Raw genomic sequence first — 26453 nt, 5'->3', positions numbered from 1 at the left:
TCATTTTTCATGTATTACTTTCTCATTTTCTCTACAGATATGGATGTTTCATGTGATTAAAGTAATGTTTTATGCAATTAAAATTGTAAAGAAAATTTATAAGTCTTAACACTAAAAAAATACGTCCTGGGCAAATGAAATGTGTACTGAGAAAAAAAAAAAAGGATAGGATGAATATTAGGATTTGAGAGCCATATTAGGTCCAGCTGGATTATCTGATGTCAAAAATAAGGCTGTTCAGGGCTTCCCTGGTGGTACAGTGGTTGAGAGTCCACCTGCCGATGCAGGCGACACGGGTTCGTGCCCCGGTCCGGGAAGATCCCACATGCCGCGGAGCGGCTGGGCCCATGAGCCATGGTCTCTGAGCCTGCGCGTCTGGAGCCTGTACTCCGCAACGGGAGAGGCCACAACAGTGAGAGGCCCGTGTACCGCAAAAAAAATAAATAAATAAAAAATAAAAAAAATAAGGCTGTTCAAAGTATTAAAAAATGACTTGTTCTGAGATATCTAAAATTTATCCCAAAGAGGACTCAGGAGATAGGATTTAGATCAGAGTAAGTAAAATTTTCTTCTCTCATTGCAAAACTTGATAAATATCAGATATATCTGCTTTCAAACTCTAATAATAAAATTTATGTAAAGCAAAAAAATAAATAAAATTTATCCCATTATTTGCCCTTGGGCTTCTCTATTTTTTTGGATAAAATTTATTAAAAAATATCTGCTATGCTTTTGCTCTGTTTATGATATAGCAAGAAAAGAATGAGATTTAGGTGGAGAGGAACATGCTTGAGTTTCTTCTCCATCACTTACTCTGTGATCAGTACAACGTTCTTCACCTTTCTGAGCTTCAATAGAGATAAAAATTGTTAAATCACAGAATACTTTAAGATTGGATTGAAAATGCTAGTTTTGGATTTACATGCCATACACATACTTATAGTTACAGAGAAACATGACTAATTAACATGTATAACTAATAATTGTATTTTTTCTTTGTGACTGTGGTTATCATTTGTGGAATGAATGTCCTTTTTATGTAAATGTTGGTGGTTTGATACATTGGTTAGGTTATGTATAAACTCCAAGATCTTGTGAGGAAACTTGGCTTATCCAAGATCACTTGCTGGTGAGTGACAAGGCAGTGCTAATGTATTTTATTTTCTATTTGAGTGTCCTTTTTGATAGGTCACACCGTAGCCACTTAGCAGCATGGTGATACCTTTAAACAGCATTTAAACATTCCTTTGTCCGCACCACAGATCACGTCAACATCATAACATTAACTTGTTTCTGATTATAAAAAATAACACTTGGAAAATAAGAAAGAATAAAATGTAAGAAACAGGTTTTTATATTCCTCTCGTGGAAATAACCGTTTATATTTGTGTTGCCTCCTAATTTTTTTTCTCACTGTAGAACTATTTTCGCTTACTGTGACATAGGTGTATTTTCCTATGTCCATCTTACCACCTTTCTTATTCAAGTTTTAGAATATATATGTAATAAAGTAGCAGCTTAGAAAGGTTAAAATAATTTCCTACAGAAAAATGAGATACTCTTAACTCTATCTTTTACGAGCTAAAGAGTTAAAATGCAGAAGAAACAGGCGTTGGCAGATTCCTTTACTAAGGTCCTACTTGTGGTTTGTTTGGAGAGGATAATGCTACTTATGACGTCTTCAGAGATCAGTGTGGTACGATGGGGAGAGAGCAAGGCTTTGAATTCGGGCTCGCTTGAGTGAATCCTGGCCCCATCATCCACCAGCTGCACGATGCTGGACCATCACTTAAACTCTCTGACCTCTGGTTTCCTCAACTTTAAAATGGGATGAACATGCCTGCCTTTGAGGGCTGCCGTAGGATTAGACACAACAACCGTCAATAGAGTGCCTGGCCCGCCGTCTGGATGGGTAGGCACAGGTGAGATGATAGTCAGAAGCAACCTAAGGCCTAAGACTTGTCAAATTTAAGCATTCAATATGGAGAGCATGTTATAGCCATAAGCCAAGATATAACTCTGTTCTGGAACGATTTATTTGTATAATTCACCATTTTCTCTTTCTCTTGCAAATATGATCACTGCCAAAAGAGGAGAAGAAAATGATGAGAAGTGAAAGTGGCTTCAGTTGATCTCTGATTGGCAGGACCCTTCACTATGAGCTGCAGCAGCCTCGGTCCAGGTTGCGGTGTTCCCTTCGTCTTGGGGGACACCCTTGCTGACGGTCTGCAGCATGATGAGCCAGAGTTAGGTTTGGGGGTTTCACAGATGAGTCCTCAACGGACATTCACGCTCCAGGCCTCCTCTTGTTGAGGCAAGAGATCCAATTCAGAAAAAGCAAATACCTTTTCAAGACACTGAAAATAATTTCAGAATGAAAATAGCTTTAGTCAGCCCTATTGTGGGTGATAGGGCAGGCGGTATCAATTCTGAAAACTTAAGTTGTTGATTGAACATACAGTAAAAGTGAAAAATCACTATTGCTTTTAGCCACTAAAAAAGTCAATACCTGGGTGTATCTGAGGAACAACACCACCAACCTTATCTTTATTTCCACACTAGCTGTAGAGTTAGAGGAATCCACAGGCCATGGTTGCTCATGTCTCATCTACGATGAGTCAGAGATGTGGACACAGCCCAGATAAGAATACAAGGAGGGTGGTGGTTAAGGATTGTAATAGCTACAAGTACGGTATTAAGCAAGTAGTTAATTCTCATAAGGGACACTGGAGGATGTCTCTAAGAACTGTTACCTGAGTGGTTCTTGCAGGATGAACAGAAGTTCACCAGTAAGGATAACAGCCTTCTAGGCCCAGAAGACTGTATGAGCAAGACACAGCATGTGTAGTATATTGCAGTTCAGGGAATGGAAAGTAACCATGTGGTTGTGGGTCCTAAGGAAGGGGGAGGGGAGGATGAGCTTGAAGCCACCGCGCTAGTGCGACACTTGACTTTTACCAAAGACAGCAAGATTTTTACTTCCATGCCAGTGAAATGTTGGGAATGTTATAGAGTTGGTAAAAGCAGAAAGAATAACTTAGCCAATCAATAGAAAAGAGTAATTTTTTAAAACATAGAAAAAGCACTCAAATGTGCACCTGCTGAAATAGACCATTTTTTAGGAAAGTGGACAGTGTCCTATCTCAGTCCAGCTAGTAGGCAAATGCTGCAGAGTTAACTCCCCAGCACACGTCAGAGATGTATCAGCCTAAGTAACCTGGTGGACCACACAGCTAAAGCATCTGCTATGGCTCGTCATAGAAAGTGTTAAATCCCTTATGCCCTCAACCACTGATGCTCTCTCAACTTGGCAGAAGTCACCACTGGTTCGGTTAAAGGTACCTTTACAGAGAGAGGTTTAAGGAAAGGCAAACGTGTATTTTTAAGAGGAAATATATATTTAAAATACACATATATTACTCTTTCAAAATTAGGACAGTGATAAGAAACACTTTGGTAGGGGCACAGGCAGGAAGTACTCAAGTAAATAGAGTTGATAGCATAAGACCCGTGCTCTTCTCAGTACGTTGTATTCCCAATGCTTTCCTGATTTTCCCTTTACTTTAAGCACTAGATGGGAAGTCAGGAAACCAGGATTCAGAGCCAGCCACAGCGTCTTCTAAACATCTGCCTCATCTCAGACAGGTCTCTTTACTTTTCTAGCCCTCCGTTCCCTCTCCCCTCCCTGGTGAGAGGATTTTCGAGCAGGTCCCACAGGAAGTAGCAGAGCTGCTTCACGGACCTCTCTGGAAGATGACGGGGTCTTCCGCCAACCCTTCCCTTCCAGGAGAGGAGCTTCACTCTCGTTTGTATTATGAACAGGGGCTTTTATAAGAATTATTGATAAAAGGATTCTATCACTTTTTAAAAGTCTGGAAAAAAAAAACAGAACCAGGTATTTCATGGGGCATATCCAAGTCAGAAAGAATTTCCACATCTGGAGAATGGGATAACAGGAGTTCCATTTCATAGCTATCTGGGGGTTGAACACGATTACTACGTGTGGAACAGGGCGTAGAACAAAGGAAGCGTTTGATGTGTTAGCTATTAACCCCCCACCCCAATAGGTCCCTCACAAATGAGACTGCATTTCATACAACTCTTAAACTTTGAGTATGAGCTGTTGACCTGAAAAAAATTGCCTAATCCGTCTGTTTTCTATCAAAAACACTCTAAAAATGTCTTGTACATGTTCTCTGTGAATTTTTAGTATAACCACTTTATTTCTATTTCTTGTACATCGCCCTTTCTCTCCCACAACCAAAAGTTTTCTCCTTACATCAGATTTTTGGAATACGTCTGACCGGATGCAATGATGAAGTTGCACATATTGGTGTGTTTCAGGCTCGCCAGCTCGTGGGAAAGTGACGTCAGTGTCCACTGCCTCACCCTGCCCTCTGCAACCTGCTTGGAGCTGCTGTTGATATTGTCAAGGAGCAATGCCACGTTGCCTCCCTCCCTCCGCTGCATGAATTCTTTCCAGGTAAGGCATGGCTCCTTTACCACGGTGTGATTTCTCAGTTTGACTTGTTGTCGTTTTTTAAGGACCCTGTCTTTAACAGGCGCTAGCCCACGGAAACCCACATTTTCACAGGATAGTAATAACGAGCACAACGCGTGTATTGCCTTGTTCTGTCTCTTTCTAAATGGAGCCTCAGAACTGATTAGATAATTGTCTAGTAGTGGCCGAACCCATGTCTCTCTAACCCGGGGCTTGTTCTCGTCATCTCCATCTTTCCCGCCTCTGAGAGAAGAGGCGGGAACGTTCGGCAAAGACACTTGTGAATGCCACTTCCCTTTTCCCAGCTTTGCCCTAGAACAAGGATTTTCGGCCAGCATTAGTATCTTTGCTGCTTTTAGCTTGCAGTCAGATTGCCAAATGGAGGTTTAACAGCGGCTGCATCCTCCCCCCACGCTCGGCACCTTTTCCCTCTCTCCCCACTCCCTCCCTTCTCTGGGTATTTATCTGTGCTCCTGGTCAGAGCAGTACAGAACAGAATAACACATGTGGACTGACCAGCAGGAAGACACCTTCCCTGGTAGGCAGCTAGCTAGTTGTCACCCAGGTGGCATATGAGAATTCACATGTTGGCTGGTCACTTCACTTGTGACCATATAGCTACTGAATGTTACTGAACTTATCTGTGACTCTCAGCATTGGAAAAATATTCCCAAGCCCTCTGAGCCTGTTGAGCAGGCCACGTGCATTGCTGAGAAATGACTGAACGTGGGTGGCTTGTTTCCACTTCTGAAGGGTTGCTGATGTGTCCTGAGATAGCTTCAGAATTGGTGGATGTCGCTTGGTGCGTCTCTGTGGTAAAACAAGACATGGATTTTCCTATGAAATATAGCTCAGGGATTTGGTAAAAAGAATAATAATAATAACTGCTCCATAATAATTTGCGTCCATATCCTCCTGGTACTCTGTTACATTGATTGTCTCTGTGATTCTCTTCCTGATACACACATTTCGGACTTTGGCTGTGTGATACCTGTTTGAATTGATCATTACTTGATGATCAGCTTGAAGGTCCTAGATTCAAGGACCAGAGAGAACACCTTCCTATTTTGTAGGAGAGGAAACTGAGACCCAGAGAGATGGAGTCAGTTGGCCAGGGAGTAGCCAGCATATTAGAGACAGAGCTGGACTCGCCAGGCTTACGCTGGGTAACAGCTTCTGCTACCCAAATTCAGTGCTCGCCAAAGCCCCAGGAGGTGGACGGGGTGTGAGTGGTCACATCTGCCTTGGAAGGTCCACAACACCCCCTTATTATGTGATTATTGTAATTATTTGTCTACTGCCCTGAACTGGAACTGATTTAAAATTCTGTGTATCAATCCATATTTCTTCTAAGTTTTGCTTTTTGGATTGAACATTGAATAACACAAAAGTTCACCCACAAACTTTTATGGGAGATGCGAGAAACTTAACAGTGGGGGAGAGAGGCTGGAAGACAATTATTTTTTATTTCACTCCCGTCTACACTGTTGGAAGTTTTTATATGATGGATGAGTGAAGAGCAAAAGAGATGACTCGGACTTGGAGGATTTTACAGCCTACTGGGGGAGATAGAACTGTCATCCATGGGTGATATAAATCTAGAATCATTTTATTACAAGGTAGCCTCCGCGCAAGTCTTAAAGAGATTAAAGGTAAAAGAGTAATCTAGGTCGGGCGTGGGGGATTTGAGAGGAGGCCCAATCTGTATTTCTTCTCCAGGAGACGGAGGAAAAGAAGCCCCTTCAAGGCGCTCACCTCGAGCACACATACACACACAGGTACGAAAGCCTGGCCCGCCCTGCGTGCCATCCGTGTTCGCTCCCGGCACCTGTCATCACAGGGGCTCTCACCATCAGGATCATTGCTGACTGTCCCTCTCTATTAGTGACTGTGCTTCTGCTTTCAGTGCATTTGCTGAACATGATTGTCAGGGGCACACACACTTTTCCCAGTTTCAAAGGTACAGAGAAACTGGGCGCGGGTTCACAAACAACGTCTGCTAAAGAGATCTTGTCCCTGCCGTTACCCCTGGAAAGATGCATTCTTATCAAGGACACACCAGGAATTGACTTCCCCACGCAGGCCTTCACTCCAAGATAAAGGATCAGGGAACAGGGGAGGATGTCTGTCAGGATTAGAAAGAGATGCTCTGCTTTGTCATCTTCGGAACACCTACCTCATCAGTTATTACAATGGCAAGGAACTGGGCTGCTAATGTTGCCCGTGTTGGGGATTTATTTCTTCAAGTGGAAACTCACTTTAGTGCGCGTTTTTTTTTTTTTTTTTTTTAACAAAAAGCTGTGTTGGGGCTTCCCTGGTGGCGCAGTGGTTGAGAGTCCGCCTGCCGATGCGGGGGACATGGGTTCGTGCCCCGGTCCGGGAGGATCCCACATGCCGCGGAGCGGCTGGGCCCGTGAGCCACGGCCGCTGAGCCTGCACATCCGGAGCCTGTGCTCCGCAACAGGAGAGGCCGCAACAGTGGGAGGCCCGCGTATCGCAAAAAAAAAAAACCAAAGAAAAAAACCCATAGAGATAAAAGAGCTGTGTTGGCAAGAGCTGTAATATAGTAGAATGACACTTGTTAAAGATACCATCTTTACATTTCCAGTTCTCTAACTTTGCAGGGCGAGTCAGTTACTGTGAGCAATGCTGCTTTTTCTGTAAAAATGTTATTTTAGGTTTCTGAGGCTTCAGACAGCACTACTGCCTGAGCTCTTATCACTGCCAAATCCCAGAAGGAAGGGTTTATCTTATTAGTTAGAGCCATTAATGTATATGAAATTCTAACTTCTTAAATTATAGTGCAACATTTCTCCCAGGTGAACAGGGATATCGTTGGGTGGTTTTTTTATACTTTTCACTTCTGCTCTGGTCCAGTCCCTTAATATCCCTGGTATGATTCTGAGCAAACAATGTAGGATTTGGTTGAGAATCACATACCATAGTTGTTGCAGCCCCAAGAAGGATGGACTTACCACGTCACTCCCCGCTAACGGTCCTTCTGTGACTTTCTATTGCAGTGAGAACAAAATCCAGACCCTTCTCCGGACCCACAAAGCCCAGCAGTATCTGTCCCTACCTCCCTCTCTGGCCTAATCCCCTGCTCGCTCCGTCTCACTCACTCTGTTCCAGTCACACTGGCCTTACTTCCTGCTCCCTCTCATGGGCTGGTCCTGGCTGCAGGGTCTGTGCACTGCCTGTTCTCTGCTTCCAGGAGAATACTCTGGACCAGAGCTTTGCATGGCTGGGTCCTCTTGTCTTTCAGGTCTCAGCTCAGGTGTCCCTTCCCCTAAGAAGCCTAACCTCACCCCCACCCCCTGTCCCTTACTAAATTCCCCAATCCCTGTCACCATTATTCTATAATCTCACCTCGTTTTATTTTCTTCATGGCTCTTTTCACTATTTACAGTGCTTTTTCTTTCTTTTTTTTTTGTTTGTCTTTTTTCCTGTACAAAAATGTGTGTTGAATGAGAACAGGGAGAATGTCTATTTTTGCTCAGTGTTGCATCAACAGAACTTAGGACAGTGCTCGGCTGTAGGAAGCATTTAATAAATATTGACTGGCTGGCTGGCTGGAGATGGGTGGACGGACGCACCAGTAAAATGCAAACTGGCATGGCCATTTGACATTGTAGAGAATTCCAAAGGACTGAGCTAGGGAGAAGCAGAGGCATGGGCAGTACACCCTCAGGGGCAGAAGCAGCACCTTTTTCCCTGCCGGGACAGGGTGGACTCCAAGGGTAAGGTCCACATTTGAGATGTCAATAAGACTGAGCATAGATGGGTGTCTGAAATGACAGCCTGGAGCTCTGTACAAATGAGAAAGACTCGAAGAAGGGGTCGACCTTGGAAGGAGCCGGTGAGATCCAGGATAAGCAGAATGACCAGTAGACAGGTCCAGGCTCCCTCTGAGCCCTGGAGACCACAGGAGGGGAAACCGGAGTGATGCTTTGGTGCCAGAAACTGAGGCAGAGGGGACTGGGGGTGTCGACGGCTCCTTTGGAGGGGGCAGGCGGCAGGTGCTGCCACTGTAACTGCTGCCAGTTTGATTCCCCTCTGAGAGCTTCAGAGCTCTGGGGGGAGGTGGCAGAAGGCAGTTTCCATATCCATCTTGGTGAACCACATCCAGCTTTTTAACCCGAAGTCCTGCAATGGCAGCTTTAAATCTGAACAAGGTCTCTGGAAGGTAGAACCTTAGAGCACCCAGGTTGGATCCAGGACTGGGTCGGGGCGGCTGGGTTTAATGGTTCTATGCCTCTTTCTTAGAATCTTGGACTATTGTAGCTGGAAGGATCAACTAGTCCAATGACCTTACTTTTATAAATAAGGAGCAGAGCCAGGAAGGGTAAGTTGTTATTGGAGACTGAAACTCTGATTCCTACGTTAGGCTTTTTGTGCTACACCTGATTTTCCCTGTTCCGTGGGACACAAGTTGCTTAGCGTATAAATAGGTGTCACTCATAAAAAACCATGAGATATTCATCAGATAATAATAACGCAAATTAAAATAGCTAATATTTATTCAGTGCTTTCTGTATTCCAGGCCCTGTTCTCAACGATTTGTACTTATTCATTCATTTCATTTTTATGAGAAACACCATGAGGAAGGTATATTATCAATATTATTCCCATTCCACAGGTACAGAAACTGAGCCAGGGAGATTAGCTTGCCCACGCTCACACAGCTAGTGAGCGGAGGAACAGGAGGTTCAAAGCCTGGCTCTAGACCGCACCTCCACCCCCATTCTTAACCACCAGATAATGTTGCCTATTAAAAGAAGTTTGGTTAAACAAAGTTAGATCTTTCTTTTTTAGCTGCAAGACTTTTCAGGGCCTTTCAAGCGTATACAGGGGCAGTGTGACCCTCCTAGTTGAAGAATGTAGGAAATGCTCTTAAAATTTGATATCAGGAAGACTTTTCCTCAGGGCGTTTTATGGGATTAATGCTCTCAGAGCACAGATGGGGAGACAGTGTCCTGTCCGATCTTGAAAGATTTGGATGACCGTGACCGAGGCAGAGCGCTCACCTTCTCAGTCGTTGTGTCAGCCTTGTTTATCTCCCAGAGAAGTAGTGCTGCAGGCTTAGTGGATTGTCAGAAGGATAGCATCTCTCCCTTTAGTGACGAGGGGGTTCTCCTCCTGGTCTGGGCCACGTGGGTCCGAAGGTTCAACAGGAACAAGGTGTGCCTGTGGCCCCTTGTGGTACACACTGACCCTGCCTGGAGGCCCAGCAGGCCCCTGGCTGAGCGTTGCTTTCCCGGTCTGCACCTACTGCCCCTTCCGTTTCGCTCGGGCCTCATCCAGCCTAAACACAGCGTCGCTAGGTAGTCATGTGGCAAGGACTCCCATGAATAGATGGGGCCGTCTGGCTCAACTCCGTCTCTCTCCTAACCGATGGCTGGACTCCCACCGAGAACCCCCAAGGGGAGTCTACCTTGGGAGCTTACACTCAACTGAGAGATTAGGAATGTTCTAAGGCCTTGAGCTCCGAGTTCAGGAATCCCCTTTGGTTCATTCACATACCTTACCTCTAACTCCAAGCTCTGCCCACTGCGCCCGGCCATCCAAACTGTGTGGATGGGATTTTCCAGGCCATAGAGCCCCAGAACTGAGGCTTCTTTTTCTTACCCAGGTAAGTTGCTACATCCTACAGTAATTTAAATGTTTTCACAGACATTATCCTTTTTAAAATCCTCACAACAACCCTCATGTTAAAAGGGGCATGGAATTCCATGGTGATCCAGTTGTTAAGACTCCATGCTTCCAATGCAGGGGCACAGGTTCAATCCCTGGTTGGGGAACTAAGATCCCGCATGCTGCGCGGCATGGCCAAAAAAAAAAAAAAAAAAAAGATCGTTTTAAAAAAATAATAATAATAAGGGGTAGAATGTAAGTAATGTAGGCAAGATCACGTCACTACCAAAACGAAAGGCTGTGTTTCAAACCTAGGTCTTCTGGTTCTGAGTCTATTACGTATTCCATCTCATGGCAGCTACATCAAAGAAAGTACAAATGGTCCTGTCATTGCCCTGGGTCTTGCGCATCTTAGTTTTACCACATGGCAGCAACAGTATCTCTTTCATTAATACCATCCTTTAGAGAACCACAGCCTTCAGCTAAGGGGGCAATATGAGCGATATGGATCCTGGCAAATAAGTTGAACTTCATCAGACTATCGTTTTATGTGTATGCTGTGTGGCTGTACAGTGCAGTGAACATATGTAGAAGAGAAGAAACAAAAGAGCTTCATAGAGCTTATCTATTTCCACCTGACAGGCTTAGTCAGGGAAGCTTCCTCAGCTCTTGATGGATTTGAAGTCATAGACTGTCCCACGGGGGAAGGTGAAGCTGACGAAGCGCCTTGACTAAGGGTTGCGTATACTTTTCCAGAGCAGGAAATTCTCACTGATGTTACTTGTGTGTAGTTTGATTTTTTTTAAATAGATCTTTATTGGAGTATAATTGCTTCACAATACTGTTGCACAACAGAGCGAATCAGCCATATGCACACACATGTCCCCATATCTCCTCCCTCTTGAGCCTCCCTCCCACCTTCCCTATCCCACCCCTCTAGGTCATCGAAAGCTGATCTCCCTGTGCTATGCGGCTGCTTCCCACCAGCCACCTGTTTTACATTCGGTAGTGTATACATGTCGATGCTACTCTCACTCCGCCCCAGCTTCACCCTCCCACCCCACATCCTCAAGTCCATTTTCTATGTCTGTCTCTTTATTCCTGCCCTGCAACTAGGTTCATCAGTACCATTTTTTTTTTTTTTTTAGATTCCATATATATGTGTTAGCATACAGTATTTGTTTTTCTTTCTGACTTACTTCACTCTGTACAACAGACTCTAGGTCCTATTGTAAATAGTGCTGCAGTGAACATTGTGGTACATGACTCTTTTTGAATTATGGTTTTCTCAGGGTATATGCCCAGTAGTGGGATTGCTGGATCATATGGTAGTTCTATTTTTAGTTTTTTAAGGAACCTCCAAACTGTTCTCCATAGTGGCTGTATCAATTTACATTCCCACCAACAGTGCAGGAGGGTTCCCTTTTCTCCACACACTCTCCAGCATTTATTGTTTCTAGATTTTTTGATGATGGCCATTCTGACTGGTGTGAGGTGATATCCAATTGTAGTTTTGATTTGCATTTCTGTAATAATTAGTGATGTTGAGCATCTTTTCATGTGCATCTTGGCCATCTGTATGTCTTCCCTGGTGAAATGTCTAGTTAGGTCTTCCACCCATTTTTTAACTGGATTGTTTGTCTTTTTGATATTGAGTTCCATGAGCTGTTTGTATATTTTGGAGATTAATCATTTGTTGTTTCATTTGCAAATATTTCCTCCCATTCTGAGGGCTGTCTTTTTGTCTTGTTTATGGTTTCCTTTGCTGTGCAAAAGCTTTCAAGTTTAATTAAGTCCCATTTGTTTATTTTTGTTTTTATTTCTGTTACTCTAGGAGGTGGATCAAAAAAGGTCTTGCTGTGGTTTATGTCAGAGTGTTTTTCCTGTGTTTTCCTCTAAGAGTTTTAAGGTGTCTGGTCTTACATTTAAGTCTTTAATCCATTTGGAGTTTATTTTTGTGTATGGTGTTAAGGAGTGTTCTAATTTCATTCTTTTATATGTAGCTGTCCAGTTTTCCCAGCACCACTTATTGAAGAGGCTGTCTTTTCTCCATTGTATGTTCTTGCCTCCTTTGTTGTAAATTAGGTGACCATATGTGCTTGAGTTTATCTCTGGGCTTTCTATCCTGTACCGTTGGTCTATATTTCTGTTTTTACGCAAAATACTAGCAAACAGAATCCAACAGCACATTAAAAGGATCATACACCATGATCAAGTGGGATTTAGCCCAGGGATGCAAGGATTTTTCAATATACACAAATCGATCAGTGTGATACACCATATTAACATATTGAAAGAGAATAACCATATGATCATCTCAATAGATGCAGAAAAAGCTTTTGACAAAATTCAACACCCATTTATGATAAAAACTCTCCAGAAAATGGGCATGGGGGAACCTACCTCAACATAATAAAGGCCGTATATGACAAACCCACAGCAAACATCATCCTCAATGGTGAAAAACTGAAAGCATTTCCGCTAAGATCAGGAACAAAACAAGGATGTCCACTCTCGCCACTCTTATTCAACATAGTTTTGGAAGTCCTAGCCACAGCAATCAGAGAAGAAAAAGCAATAAAAGGAATCCAAATTGGAAAAGAAGAAGTAAAACTGTCATTGCCGATGACATACTATACGTAGAAAATCCTAAAGATGCCACCAGAAAACTACTAGAACTAATCAGTGAATTTGGTAAGGTTGCAGGATACAAAATTAATGCACAGAAATCTCTGGCATTCCTATACACTGACAACAAAAATTCAGAAAGAGAAATTAAGGAAATGCTACCATTTACCATTGCAACAAAAAGATTAAAATACCTAGGAGTAAACCTACCTAAAAAGGCGAAAGACTTGTACTCAGAAAACTATAAAACACTGATGAAAGAAATCAAAGATGATATAAACAGATGGAGAAATATACCGTGTTCTTGGATTGGAAGAATCAATACTGTGAAAGTGACAATACTACCCAAAGCAATCTACAGATTCAGCGCAACCCCTGTCAAACTACCAATGGCATTCTTCACAGAATTAGAACAAAAAATTTCACAGTTCGTGTGCAGTTTGATTTTAACTTTAAGAAACTCACTGATATCCGTGTCAACATTTCCATGACGTGAAAACCGTATACAGTGACCCTTGAACAACATGGGTTCGAACTGCACGATTCCACTTACACATGGTATTTTTCAATGGTGAATAATATCACTGTACTGCGTGGTCTGTGGTTGGTCGAATGTGCCAATGGAAAGGAACCGTGGATGCAGAGGGCCAGCTATGAGTTACACACAGATTAACCTCCACGTTGTTCAAGGGTCAGCTGTATTCAACTTCTCAATTGTTCAGAAATTAATAATTTTACAGATAATTCTCCCATCCAGCTACTTTTTCACTACCTGTTTTAATATCTGTATCCAAAGAGGAGAAGAAAACAACACATAAAAATTTGGTTCAGTCATTTGGCCATTAGTTGGCATCTTAGGTGAAAGGCTTTGATTGTATGGAAGTTTGAAGTTGTGGTTCCAACTTAAGAATTTTTTTATAGGTATATGCAGTCTATATAGCGCTCCAAGAAATGGGTAGGCAGGGGCCCAGGAACTTTACAGACGAGGAGTAACAAAGGGGCTACAGAAAGGGAAAGTGAGGATTCTATCTGTACACCAGTTTTTTCCTGTCTACTTTCAGATGTTACACTACATAAACGGTCGTCTATCATATGCCATGCTCATGTCTAGGTAAATTATAGCCTTTAATATCTTTTAAGGTGATGTTTTATTAAATGATTATAAAAAGATAATCACCTTGATGATACAAGATTGGGAAATACAGAAAAATGTAAAGGGAGTGAAAATCACTGGGCGTCACCAGGATTGACATTTTAGAGTAATTCTTGTTAGTGTCTCTCGTTCTATATATGCACATATACGCACACACACAGAAATATATTTTGGTATAAAGTTGGCCCCGTTGGAGATGCTGGGACTCAATTACTGGCTGTATTCTGCCTTTTCCTCTGTTTCGTCACTGGCATGAAGACAGTCAGCCTTCCTGGAGACTGTCAGAGGAGGGCTTTATAAGCCGGGGTCCTGTTATCAGGTGGGAATAGAGGGGAGGGAGGCTGCGAGCCACTCCAGATGTCCAAGGGTTGCTGCAGATGGAATTAGGAGGCGGGCAGACCCCCATCAAGATGGGCAGGCGCTGGCTAGATAGAATTTGTCCTGATCCGCACGCACCGTCCAGAGGTTCGAGGGCGTGCAGCGCTGGTGCCCTCAGGTCTCAAGGCACGTAGGCCTTCTTTCTTTCCTTCTATAACACCTTCGTCCTCAGTGGGCAGAGATAATCCGGGGTTGAGTGCCGCTCGTTATATTTAGGGAATCCAGTCTCGAAGGTGGTGATTACTGCTCTGGCTATTTTCAGTCTCTCTCCTTAAAACAGATTTCTGAGAACTGCCTCAACAATTTGGGTGTGAAAAGGATGTTGCCCTAACCTTCCTTTCTGCCCCGTGGGGCGTTCTGTGGTTTGGGGAAATAAGCAGGTATCCTTAGATTCATACAGGTCTCTAGTCTGAATCCTCTATCCTCTGTCTCTTCTCGTATTGGACTCTGCTGTTTGGTCACATTCTAGAGAATACACGGAGGGGCCTGGAAGGAGCCTGGAGGTTTCCCAGAGGGTCAGCGAGCCCAGGAGGCTTCTCGCTGCTACACTGCTTCTTTCAGGAGGCTGCTCCCCGGTCCCAGATTCCCTGCCACATGCGCTGCTCCTCAGAAATTTCTATCCTTTCCAAGGAGTTGGGCTTGTAGGCAAAGCGGGACAGTTCCCAGGCCTTCCATGGCCTTTACTCTGAGGGGCTACCACTTGGTGGGGAGCCTGGTAGGGCTGGGGCGCCCTGGCTTTGGCCTTATTGAGAGAAGTAGGAACGAGGCGTAGCCCAGAAAGTCAATCATTCTGTCTCTTGTTTTGTTTGCTTGTTTTTAATAAGGTAACTTTTTCCCCCTGACCGTGAAGGGGAAATACATCCTCATGACAGAAAAATCTGGTATGTTTTTCATTAGCAAAGCAATACTTATTTGCACTTTAAGCCTAAAAGTATAGAGTCTTCAAATCAAACAGTTTCAGTCCTTCACAGCCTGGCGGCGAGAGCAGGCCTGGGGCAGGGCCTGGGGAGCCTCTGTGATTGGAGGGCACTCGCTGTCTCTGAGCCTCAGACTCAGTAACTCTGAAGTGGGTGAGGGGAGGCCTGGAGGACAGATGGGTTTGGCTGATTCTGCAATGCCGGGATTATGGATGGTTCTGGCTCTTGTATGTCAGCGTCCATAGGAAACTTGTTCAAAATTCAGATTTCTGAGTGAGAGCCCCAGAGATTCTGCTTCAGTAACTCCGGAGGAGAGCCCAGGGATCTGCATTATAACAAACACCCCTAAAAAAATAATTTTTGGAAAACAAAAAATACCCCCCAAAAACAAAACACCCAAAGCATTTCTGCAAAAGGTTTTTGAGAACCAAGGTAAGAAACACTTCAGTGAAAATGGAATATATTCCCACTGAAGTGAGAAATGTAAAGGAGGAAAATCTTTCAGTTATGATGAATACCTAGTCATTAGCTCAAGTAGCTTATTTTCCTGTTTTCTTCACTTTTTCTTATTAATCTGCACGTTACACAGTCCCTAACAAATGAAGTGAACTGAATTGTTGTCATGCAGTTTGTTTGTTTGTTTTTTGCGTTACGCGGGCCTCTCACTGCTGTGGCCTCTCCCGTTGCGGAGCACAGGCTCCGGACGCTCAGGCTCAGCAGCCATGGCTCACGGGCCCAGCCGCTCCGCGGCATGTGGGATCTTCCCGGACCAGGGCACGTACCCGCGTCCCCTGCATCAGCAGGCAGACTCTCAACCACTGCGCCACCAGGGAAGCCCGCGGTTTGTATTTTTTCTTTTGCTGTCTTTTTTTTTTTTTCTTCTACCATGATTTCTCCCTTTCACACTCAGATGCTTGGTAGAATCCGGGGGTCATTTATCTCTGTAACTCATCTTTGTGCCATTCAGCATGAACTTAGCATCCTCTCTCCCTCAGGGCCGTGCAGCCCTTGTAACCTCTCCTTCTCACAGCAAGCCTGGTGTCCTAGGACAGTCACTCACCCTGATGTAGGACACTCAAGCTCTAGTCTCAGATTTGCCACCACCTGGATTTTGTGACCCCCAGCTAGCCAGGTAACCTTTGTGGGTCCCAGTTTCTTTGTGCAATGAGGGCGTTGGGTTAAAATCTAAAGTTCCTTTGAAAGTAGATGCACACAGAGTCATTTTGTCTGTTCCCTGTTTGTTCCTAATTTATTCACCCAGACTGAATAATATAACGCTATTCCTTAAGGAGACTAAGTCCTTATTTCTTTTGAACATCTTGAAAGTGTTTAACTGAAGGAAAGCATAGATAAAGCCACATAATGTAGGGTTTTTGTTTTTGTTTTTGTTTTGCTCTCCAAGAGAATTGGGTCTCTGTCACAGCATCTTCCTACCAGCCACAAAGAAAGGTCAGGAATGATGGGCTTAGGGTGCTGTCCGGCCCTCGGCTCTTCCCGCCTGCGAGACCCGGCTCACTCTTTCCTACAGAGGCAGGCGAGGGGGAAACACTGTCAGGTAGGCTGTGTGCCAGAGAAGAGCAGGAGGAGAAACCTGGAATGTTCTCTGCACAGCCTTTGATTTCTCTGCCTCTCTCTTCTTCTCTCCCCTCCCTCAGGCTTCTTCTGCTTTCGGTTTCAACTTCTGTTTCTTTTTTTTTTTTTTTTTTGCGGTACGCGGGCCTCTCACTGTTGTGGCCTCTCCCGTTGCGGAGCACAGGCTCCGGACACGCAGGCCCAGCGGCCACGGCTCACGGGCCCAGCCACTCCGCGGCATGTGGGATCTTCCCGGACCGGGGCACGAACCCGTGTCCCCTGCATCAGCAGGCGGACTCTCAACCATTGCGCCACCAGGGAAGCCCTCAACTTCTGTTTCTGACTCTGATCCTGGTCCATATTGAAACATTTGTGGCTTAGGAATTTTCCAGTGGTTTCGCGTTTGCATGTATTACTTGGAAGTATGGTTACTCCAAGAAAGGTTTCTAAAATGTGAGATTCTCCCCTTGCCCAGAGCTATCAACAAAGGGACTTGATTCTTTCCCACACTGAGCATGGCTGTGTTTAGCCAAGTGGCTACCTGGTCTTGTTTCCTTGAAGAGGCAACTAAAGCTACATGTCTGCTTTTAGAAACAAAGTTGCATCAAGATTGAAATGACTGCACTGGCTTCTTCCGTGTGTTTGAAGGAGCTTTTCTGGCTCGAAGGGGAAAGGGCAGCCTGGGAGGGATGCCAGCCTTCAAGGGAATGGTGGATTGGAAGGGACACCGTCCTGAGCCTCTGCTGAGAACATCTCGTGAGCCCACCCAGGAACCACGGATTGCTCAGCAGAGAGAAGATTTAGAACAGAGACGGTGTGGAGGACCAGGCCAGGGCAGCTGTGAGGAACGAGAATGGAGTTACTTCATCATCCTTTCGGTCCTCGCTCTCATAGACCTGACGTACGACGTAGCGTGGAAAAGCCCTGGCATGGAGGTGGGGGACAGATCTGGGTTCTGGTCTTGGCTTCTGTACCTGCAACAGGTACATCTGGGCACAAGTCACTTGCCTGCCGAGACCCCAGGTTTCTCATCCCTCTGGCTCAGGAATCCACTGATGCTAGTGTCAGGAGTTGAAGGATTCACAGAAGTGTGAGCGCTTGTGGATTAAGTTAGTCTAAAGAGGAAAGGCTAGCATCCAGCCTAAGGCTGGCATTCCCCTTAGAGATCAGCACGTTGCTTCCTTCTAGGTTACAAGTTGGGAATGAAGGTCCCAGAGTAGCGATGACGTTGGGACAGCAGGGAGAGTATTTCTGTAGCTCAGCCTGCTTCACGCAGTTAGCATCAGCAGTTAGCTTGCAGTAATTTAAGGTGGTTTGATACATCTGTAGCATACAAGAGGATGTCTGGTATGTTGTCCGAAGCCGTAATAACAGAACAGACTAAAATGAAGTCAACAATTAGCCAAGTAATGTTTAAGTACTGGTGCCTTTTCTTGTCTCTTTAGAGCTGATTGATGTTCTTTATAACAGCTACATTTTGTCTCTAGTCCCAATGTTTCTGACTCTGTTTCTGTTGGTCTTACTGTTTCCTTCTCATTTACCTTCAGCTTGAAACCTATTTGTAAAGGCCATAAACATTTCAGATATTGTCCATTTGAACCATCAGCTGCGTTTCAGCACTAAGTCCCCCAAATACACTAATAATTTTCACAGAAATCAGAGCACTGCAAACAGAAGACGTGGCTCTTGGTATTTTTATTTTAAATAGGGGAGTTAAATCTACTTACTTTATTGTGATTAGTAATACAGTTGGGTGTACGTGTGTGTTTTTTCATTGTCACACTTGATCTCTTATTCTTTTTTCCTTATTTCTTAATTCCTGGTTGTCTTGATAGGTTTTTCATCCCTTTCTAAAGAATTTCCTCTGCTGGCTTGGAAACAATAGCTTGCAGGTTTCTTCTTTTAGTGGTTGCTCTTAGAATGTTTAAATATATAAAGCGTTGTAGGAAAAACAAAGTGGTTCAATATCTTTACCTTTTTCAAACAGGCAAGTACCTTACCATATTTTAGCTACCTGTTAAGCACATTCCTTCCCTGTACCTCACATCTGCCACATTGTTATGGTCTACTGTCTTTGCTTCACTTAAAAACAAATAAATTAGTGGTTGATTTTAAATATTTTAAGATTCATTGCATATATACATGAGTGTCATACTTTTTGTTTTCTTTCCCGACATCCGTATCCTTTAGTATTCCTTTCACAGAATTTCCTTCTGAAATGTCTTCATTTTGTTCTTGAATGATGGCTCAGCTAGGTATAGAATTCTGCACACCTTTTCAGTTTGAAGATCTATCACTCATTGCCTTCTGCCCTCTCGTTCTTTTGAGAAGACAGCTATTATAACATTATTTGCTGTTGCTCTGCAGATGGAATCCATCTCTTTTCTCCTACTGGTCTGGAAGAGTCTATCTTTATGCTTGATGTACTCTAGCTTTACAGTGATGTCTAGGTGTGGATTTTTAAAAATGTGTTCTATTTAGTATTCTGAGACTACTCCACCTGAGGACTCCTGTCTTTAACTTAGTTCTGGAAAATCACTAGCTATTATATATGAAATCTCCATTATCTCCCCCACCCCCATTTCCTCTGTTGACCTCCTATTAGACTTCTATTGGAGTCTTTCAGTCTATTCTGCTTATCTCTTAAATGTTCTTTTGTGTGTGTGCATGCGCACGTGTGCACATTAGGGATAAATTCCTCACTACTAGATTGTCCAGTTCACTCATTCTGGTGTTTATCCCAACTATTGAGTTTTTAGTTCAATGGATATTTTTTTTCATTTCCAAGGCATCAAGTTTTTTAAATTGAGGTGTAATTGAATATAATGTTATGTTAGTTTCAGATGTACAGTGTAGTGATTCAATATTTGTATATATTGCGAAATGATCACCACAATAAGTGTAATTAACATCTATCACCACACACAGTTACAAATTATTTTTCTTGTGACAAAGACTTTTAAGATCCACTCTCGTAGCAATTTTCAAGTATATAATACAGTATTATGAACTGTAGTCACCATGCTGTCCCTTACATCCTCAGGACATTTTTTTCTGTTTTTTTTTTTTGCGGTACGCGGGTCTCTCACTGTTCTGGCCTCTCCCGCTGCGGAGCACAGGCTCCGGACGCGCAGGCTCAGTGGCCATGGCTCACGGGCCCAGCCGCTCCGTGGCATGTGGGATCTTCCCAGACCGGGGCACGAACCCGTGTCCCCTGCATTGGCAGGCGGACTCTCATCCACTGCGCCACCAGGGAAGCCCCTCAGGACATTTTATAACTGGAAATTTGTGCCTTGTGACCCCGTCACCCATTTTGCCCCCCCCATGCCCCTCCCATTCCCTGCCTCTGGCAATTATCAATCTGTTCTCTTTAGATGATACCAAGTTTTAAAAATCTTTCTGAGGCTATTAAATATACCCGCTTTTAAGTCTTTTTCATTTGTTCTGTTCTTTTAATTTTGTCTGGAGTCGCCTGATCTTCTAGTTGTGCATTTTGTGGCCTAATTCAGGGTTCCGTTTCTTCGTGTGTTTTAGAATGTTGGTTTGCAAGCTCGCGTTGTTTAAGTTCTCACCTTGTGTAAGTTTCTCCCCTTAGTGCTCCCCGGGCTTGCCCCACCTCCCTGGTAGTTTTGTAGCTACTTCAACCTGCCTCGTCCAGAACCGAGTCCAGAATGGGGGGGGTTCTGTGCTGCTCCTGGGCTTCCTGCAGACTTACCCCCTGAACCAGCAGGCAGCCTGGCCTCTCGCCATTGCTGTAGCTGTGGAGTCCGTGTGAGTCGTAACCTCCAGCAGGTGTCAGTAGCGACTTTCTTGGGTCTCCTTTCGTGGCTATTACTCCGCCCTGGAGCCTGACTTTGACTTCAGCCCCATCAGATCCCTGGCTTCAGCTCTGACTCCCCGCTTTGTTCTTCTGGTCCAAGGAGATGCTTAGCTCGTTGAGTGTAGCTATGGTTTGGAAGTTTCTCACTTTATATTTTGACCGCCATTGCCATATATTTGAAGAATTCAAGGCAAGGACTTTTAGTGTCGTCTTTGGCTCTCTGTGATTTAACCTTGGTTTTTTACATCAACAGAAGGAGAATAACAACTACCCTTCCTATGTGAAAGCACTTTGTAAGTCATATAAGCAAGGTGTGGCCATTTTTATAATTAATGTATTATCAGTGTCACATTTTACCACTACTCTACATCTTTGGAGTCAAATTTTTCTTGGGGTGGGTGAGTGGCATGGTGAGGGAATGAAATAGCACCACATTTTTAGTTTTCTACTAAATGTTGTCAACGGTTCAGGTCACAAATTACAGAGTGGTTTCTGCAGGCAAATGGATTGTGGCATTGTTTTTACTTTTAGACTTGTATGAAATGGAAAGGAAATTGCGCTTAATGACAGTAGAACTAGCGCAACCATTCACTGAATTTTTCATTTTTTTCTCAACTTTATTGTTTCTTTTTTAACCCAGTGATGGTGTCCAAAACACAGCTTGCTATCTGATATTTAGGTGCTTTAAAAAAATCCACTTAGGGCTTCCCTAGTGGCGAGTGGTTGAGAGTCCGCCTGCCGATGCAGGGGACGTGGGTTCGTGCCCCGGTCCAGGAAGATCCCACATGCCGCGGAGCGGCTGAGCCCGTGAGCCATGGCCACTGAGCCTGCGCGTCCGGAGCCTGTGCTCCGCAACGGGAGAGGCCACAACAGTGAGAGGCCCCCGTACCGCAAAAAAAAAAAAAAAAAAAAATCCATTTAAACTAAACCTGTTCTGGGTATTTTAAGAGTTTATTAAATTTCTTCTTTCAGTTGATTACTTTTATCTCATCATGCAGAAGGCTTGGAGAGTCTCACTGTGAAGATGATGCTTTTTATCAGTTTTATAAACCATTTTGTTTAGGTCCTTCCCTCCCCGACAAAAAAACCCTCAGAACTGTGCATTATCAGGTGTTAAGAACCAGCCAGAGAGGCCCCAGCCTGTTTGACTCTGGATACAAAAATTAAAGGTTTCCTCTTCTCCTGCTGCCCCAGTCTTGGCAACAGTCAGCTAGAGCCCTGCTTTTCTCCTTTAACTGGCCATTTCTTTCTTTTTTTTTTTTTTTTTTTTTGCTGCGGTACGCGGGCCTGTCACCGCTGTGGCCTCTCCCGTTGCGGAGCACAGGCTCCGGACGCGCAGGCTCAGCGGCCATGGCTCACGGGCCCAGCCGCTCCACGGCATGTGGGATCTTCCCGGACCGGGGCACGAACCCGTGTCCCCTGCATCGGCAGGCGGACTCTCAACCACTACGCCACCAGGGAAGCCCCTAACTGGCCATTTTTTAAATTGCCTATCTTGTCTCCCTGTCTTTCTCCATTCTCTGATCACCCGAGGTTAAAAATGCTCCCTGCACGTTTCTACATAGCAGAAAACAACGGCAGCCACGCAGTAATCAGTCTCCCAAAGTGAAAACATTAAACAACTTCCCAACTGTGAAGATTCTACACAGAACCACACCTTTAGCATTATTCTGGAGACAGAGAGTGCCAGAACTGCAAAGTGACTGTGAATAAATAGAAAAAAAAATCAACAGGTTCCAGCACTCAATTCCGTATACTTCTGCCCCATCTCCACTCTGCCACAAGGCTTTTGGTGAGCAAAAGCAGACTTAAAAAAAACTGCAGAGAAGGCAGGAGAGACTAGCAAAGGTACCTAAGAGCTATTTGGAATGGCCACTAGAAAGATTAAATCCAGCCTAAAGTTTAAAATGCTAGAAAAATGTCCAAGCAGATCAGAGCACGGAGATTAGGGAGGGGATTTTTAAAGTGCATGTGACTTAAAGGGCCAGATGCAATACAGGACCAGGTACACCATTTAAAGACATACAGGATTTAAAGGGGCAAGCATGATTTTAAAAGGTAGGCATCACTTAATAGAGCAGTCTTCCAGAAGTATAACTTCTGGAAGAGAAAAAAAGGCAAAATAAGAAAATAAGTACTTTTTAGAAATTAGAGGATGAAGGAGAAAAGGAAAATTTAGGGTTCTCTAAGATAAAAGAGAATCACACAGGATTGATACCTCTTTCCCACCACCGAAACACTCTGACAGAAAACCCCACTAAAGCTTTGGGACTTTGCTAGGCTGACAGAAAAGGGCACCTGTTAAAATGGGAATTTATAAAGGTTTTCAGTATCATAAAAATGAACAAAAGGAAAGTAAAGTCAGTAGAGAAGCTTTACAGAAAATCAGAAAATGGGGACTTCCCTGGTGGTGCAGTGGTTAAGAATCCACCTGCCAGTGCAGGGGACACAGGTTCGAGCCCTGGTCCGGGAAGATCCCACATGCTGTGGAGCAACTAAGCACGTGCACCACAACTACTGAGCCTGCGCTCTAGAGCCCGCGAGCCACAACTACTGAGCCTGTGCTCTGTGCCACAGCTACTGAAGCCTGCGCACCTAAAGCCTGTGCTCTACAACAAGAGAAGCCACCGCAATGAGAAGCCTGCGCACAGCAACGAAGAGTAGCCCCTGCTTGCCACAACTAGAGAAAGCCCGGGCGCAGCAACAAAGACCCAACACAGCCAAAAATAAATAAATTTATTTATTTATTTAAAAAAAAGGAAAAGAAAATCAGAAAATGAAGAATCACAAACATCAATTCAGGAAAATTCTCCCCATAATGCAAAAGAAAATTGTAAGTTCACACTCTAAATAGAATTAAAAATTCTCAAACAAGCATTGAGGATATGAAAAGTCACCCTAAGTCAGAAAGGCAAAATGGACGAAACCCAGGATAAATAAAGGATTTACTTGAACTCAGAAAAGAAATGGAAGAAAAAGACAAAATTATTTCAGAAATGAAGAATTAATTAAAAAGTGCCCAAATGAAAATACTCTAATGAAAATTTAGTAAGGGGTTTGAAGAAAGATAGGAAAATAACCAAGAAAATGAAAAATGACATAAAGAAGGAATGACATAAAGAAGGGATGACATAAAATGACATAAAAAGTATCTGAAGGGAGGCAGATTTTTACCTCTACCCTCTTAAGGTTTTTTGGCTGGCCCTGAGGTTTAAAGTAGCATAAAACAGATTATCAGGAGAAAAGCATACAAATTTATATGAATTTTACATGGCACAAGAGCCGTCATAAGGAATGAAGACCCAAAGAAATGGCAAACCTACATGTTTTGATGGTAGGTTGAGCAGAGAGAAGCAATTGTGGAAAAGTAACTGAATTATGTAGAAAAGCTAAAGGAAGATAATTATTTTAACAAGGTCTGACGGTATAGAATTCTTTCAGTCTCGATGATAAGAACATTCCTTGATGATAAAAATGTTACTTTTCTTCTGGTTCAGTGAAGACATCTTCCAAGTGGGAATTTCATCTCCTGCTTTTAAGAAAAAGAAAGAAAGTCAGAGTGTTTTTTCTTGCATTTGCTGTTTTTCAGGTGCCTTTACCTCAAAATAATCTTTATGCCAAAATGGTATATTTTGGGGTGGTATATTCTGCCATCCTTCAGATCCAAGAGAAAGTGTTGGGAATGAAAGAGGCAGACAGAGTCATTAAAAAATTTTATGGGGGCTTCTCTGGTGGTGCAGTGGTTGAGAATCTGCCTGCCAATGCAGGGGACACGGGTTCGAGCCCTGGTCTGGGAAGATCCCACATGCCGCGGAGCAACTAGGCCCGTGAGCCACAACTACTGAGCCTGCGCATCTGGAGCCTGTGCTCCGCAACAAGAGAGGCCACGATAGTGAGAGGCCCGTATACTGCAGTGAAGAGTGGCCTCTGCTTGCCGCAACTAGAGAAAGCCCTCGCACAGAAACAAAGACCCAACACAGCCAAAAATAAATAAATAAATAATTTTAAAAATTATGGTAAAGAGCTAATATATAAAACTATAATTAAAATTTTTTTCCCAGAAATAGAAAAACCTGAATCCACACACCTGTGGAAACTTCCCACAAGTAGAAAAAGACCCGAATCTACACATTGAAAGGGTTCACTGGGCACCTGGGCAAGTTAACCTAGAGGGATCAACTTTGGTACACATCATACTAAAACAGATATTAGAAAGATTTTCTAAAGCCTTGACCCAAAAGTCAAATAACTTATAAAGGCAAAAGAATTAGACTAGCAGCAGACTTAAAAATCTACACATCGAAAAGAAAAAACCCACCACCACCACCAAAAACTACAGGGACTTCCACGGTGGTCCAGTGGTTAAGACTCAGCCCAATGCGGAGGGCGTGGGTTTGATCTCTGGTCAGGGAAGTAGGATCCTACATGTTGCAGCCAAAAAAAAAAGAAAAGAAAAGAAAACAACAACGAAACCACTACAAATCAAAGGAACAGTGGAGCAGCATTTAAAAACTAAAACCAAAGAAACACCTCAGTAAAGTGTGAGTAAAGCATTTTATTTCCAACCAAGCTGTCCTTCAGATGTTAAGGCAATGCTGAAACAGTTTTGACCATACAAAGTTAATCCTGCACTTAACCCCTCTTGAAGAATGTACTAGAGAAAGGTTAGCAAACCATGGACTGCCACTTGTTTTTGTAAATAAAGTTCTGTTGGAACACAGCCACGGACATTTGTTTACATATTATCTGTGGCTGCTTTTGTGCTATATTGGCAGGGCTGCAGTACACTGGGGATCATATGGCCCACAAAGCCTCAAGTCTCTACTATTTGGTCTTTTATAGAAAAAGTATGTTGACCCCTATTCTAGACGATTCCCTGGTAATGGCTGAGAAAAATTCAGCATAGGACTGGCCCTGATCGTGACCTTTAAAAATATAAAGATGCACGTATTAGACTAGAACAATGACAGGAACGATGGTAGAAGACTAATGCACAAATGTTACGTACTGTGCAAAGTAGAAATAACGTAACTAAAAGGCGGGAGGAGAGGGAGAGGGAAAAATGAAAACAGAAAAAACTCGTTGTATAGTCAGTAAGTGGGTGATAAGGAATACTCCTACCAAAAGCAAAACCTGATAATCCAGATGGTGACTAGTTAAATAAAGGATGTTTAAAAAGAATAATTACAGGGCTTCCCTGGTGATGCAGTGGTTAAGAATCCGCCTGCCAATGCAGGGGACACAGGTTTGAGCCCTGGTCCAGGAAGATCCCACATGCTGTGGAGCAACTAAGCCCGTGGGCCACAACTACTGAGCCTGCGCTCTAGAGCCCGCAAGCTGCAACTACTGAGCCTGCAAGCCACAGCTACTGAAGCCTGTGCGCCTGGAGCCCGTGCTCCACAACAAAAGAAGCCACCGCAATGAATAGCCTGCACCCCGTAACGAAGAGTAGCCCCCACTCGCCGCAACTAGAGAAAGCCTGTGCACAGCAACAAAGACCCAATGCAGCCAAAAACAAATAAATTAAATAAATAAAATTTTAAAAAAGAATAATTACAAAGGTAGACACTAGAACAAAAATAAGAAACTTTCCTAAATGTCAGTATACCCTTCTTGTGGGGAAAGAAACACAGGGAAATTTTTTTAAATTTATGGTTATAAAATACTATGATAGATTTATGACTAAACACATCAGGTATAACAATAAATGTGAATAAGCTTAATTTACCTATTAGAAGAAAAAGATTTACAATTTGGTTCACAATATAAAACCCAAATATAGGTTCTATATCAGAGACCTAGCTACAATAGATATTCTAAAAATGAAGGATGGACAAAAGTGTACTCTAT

General features: G+C 43.5%; 1 protein-coding gene across 1 annotated transcript in view; it reads left to right on the top strand.

The window, feature by feature from the left end:
- UBE3D (ubiquitin protein ligase E3D) overlaps positions 1–26453 on the top strand; it is a gene marked incomplete at its 5' end in the record, with an annotated part of 155820 nt that overhangs the window by 91503 nt on the left and 37864 nt on the right. Inside the window, one exon of the mRNA XM_082668912.1 lies at positions 4345–4483. Coding sequence (XP_082525038.1) covers positions 4345–4483 — 139 coding nt within the window. The remainder of the gene's footprint in view (positions 1–4344; positions 4484–26453) is intronic.

The sequence above is a fragment of the Grampus griseus genome (assembly GCF_964374135.1).
Source record: "Grampus griseus genome assembly, chromosome: 13".
In the NCBI taxonomy this organism is placed as follows: domain Eukaryota; kingdom Metazoa; phylum Chordata; class Mammalia; order Artiodactyla; family Delphinidae; genus Grampus; species Grampus griseus.
The sequence above is the reverse complement of the archived record's forward strand: the minus strand, read 5'-3'. Positions and strand labels throughout refer to the sequence as shown.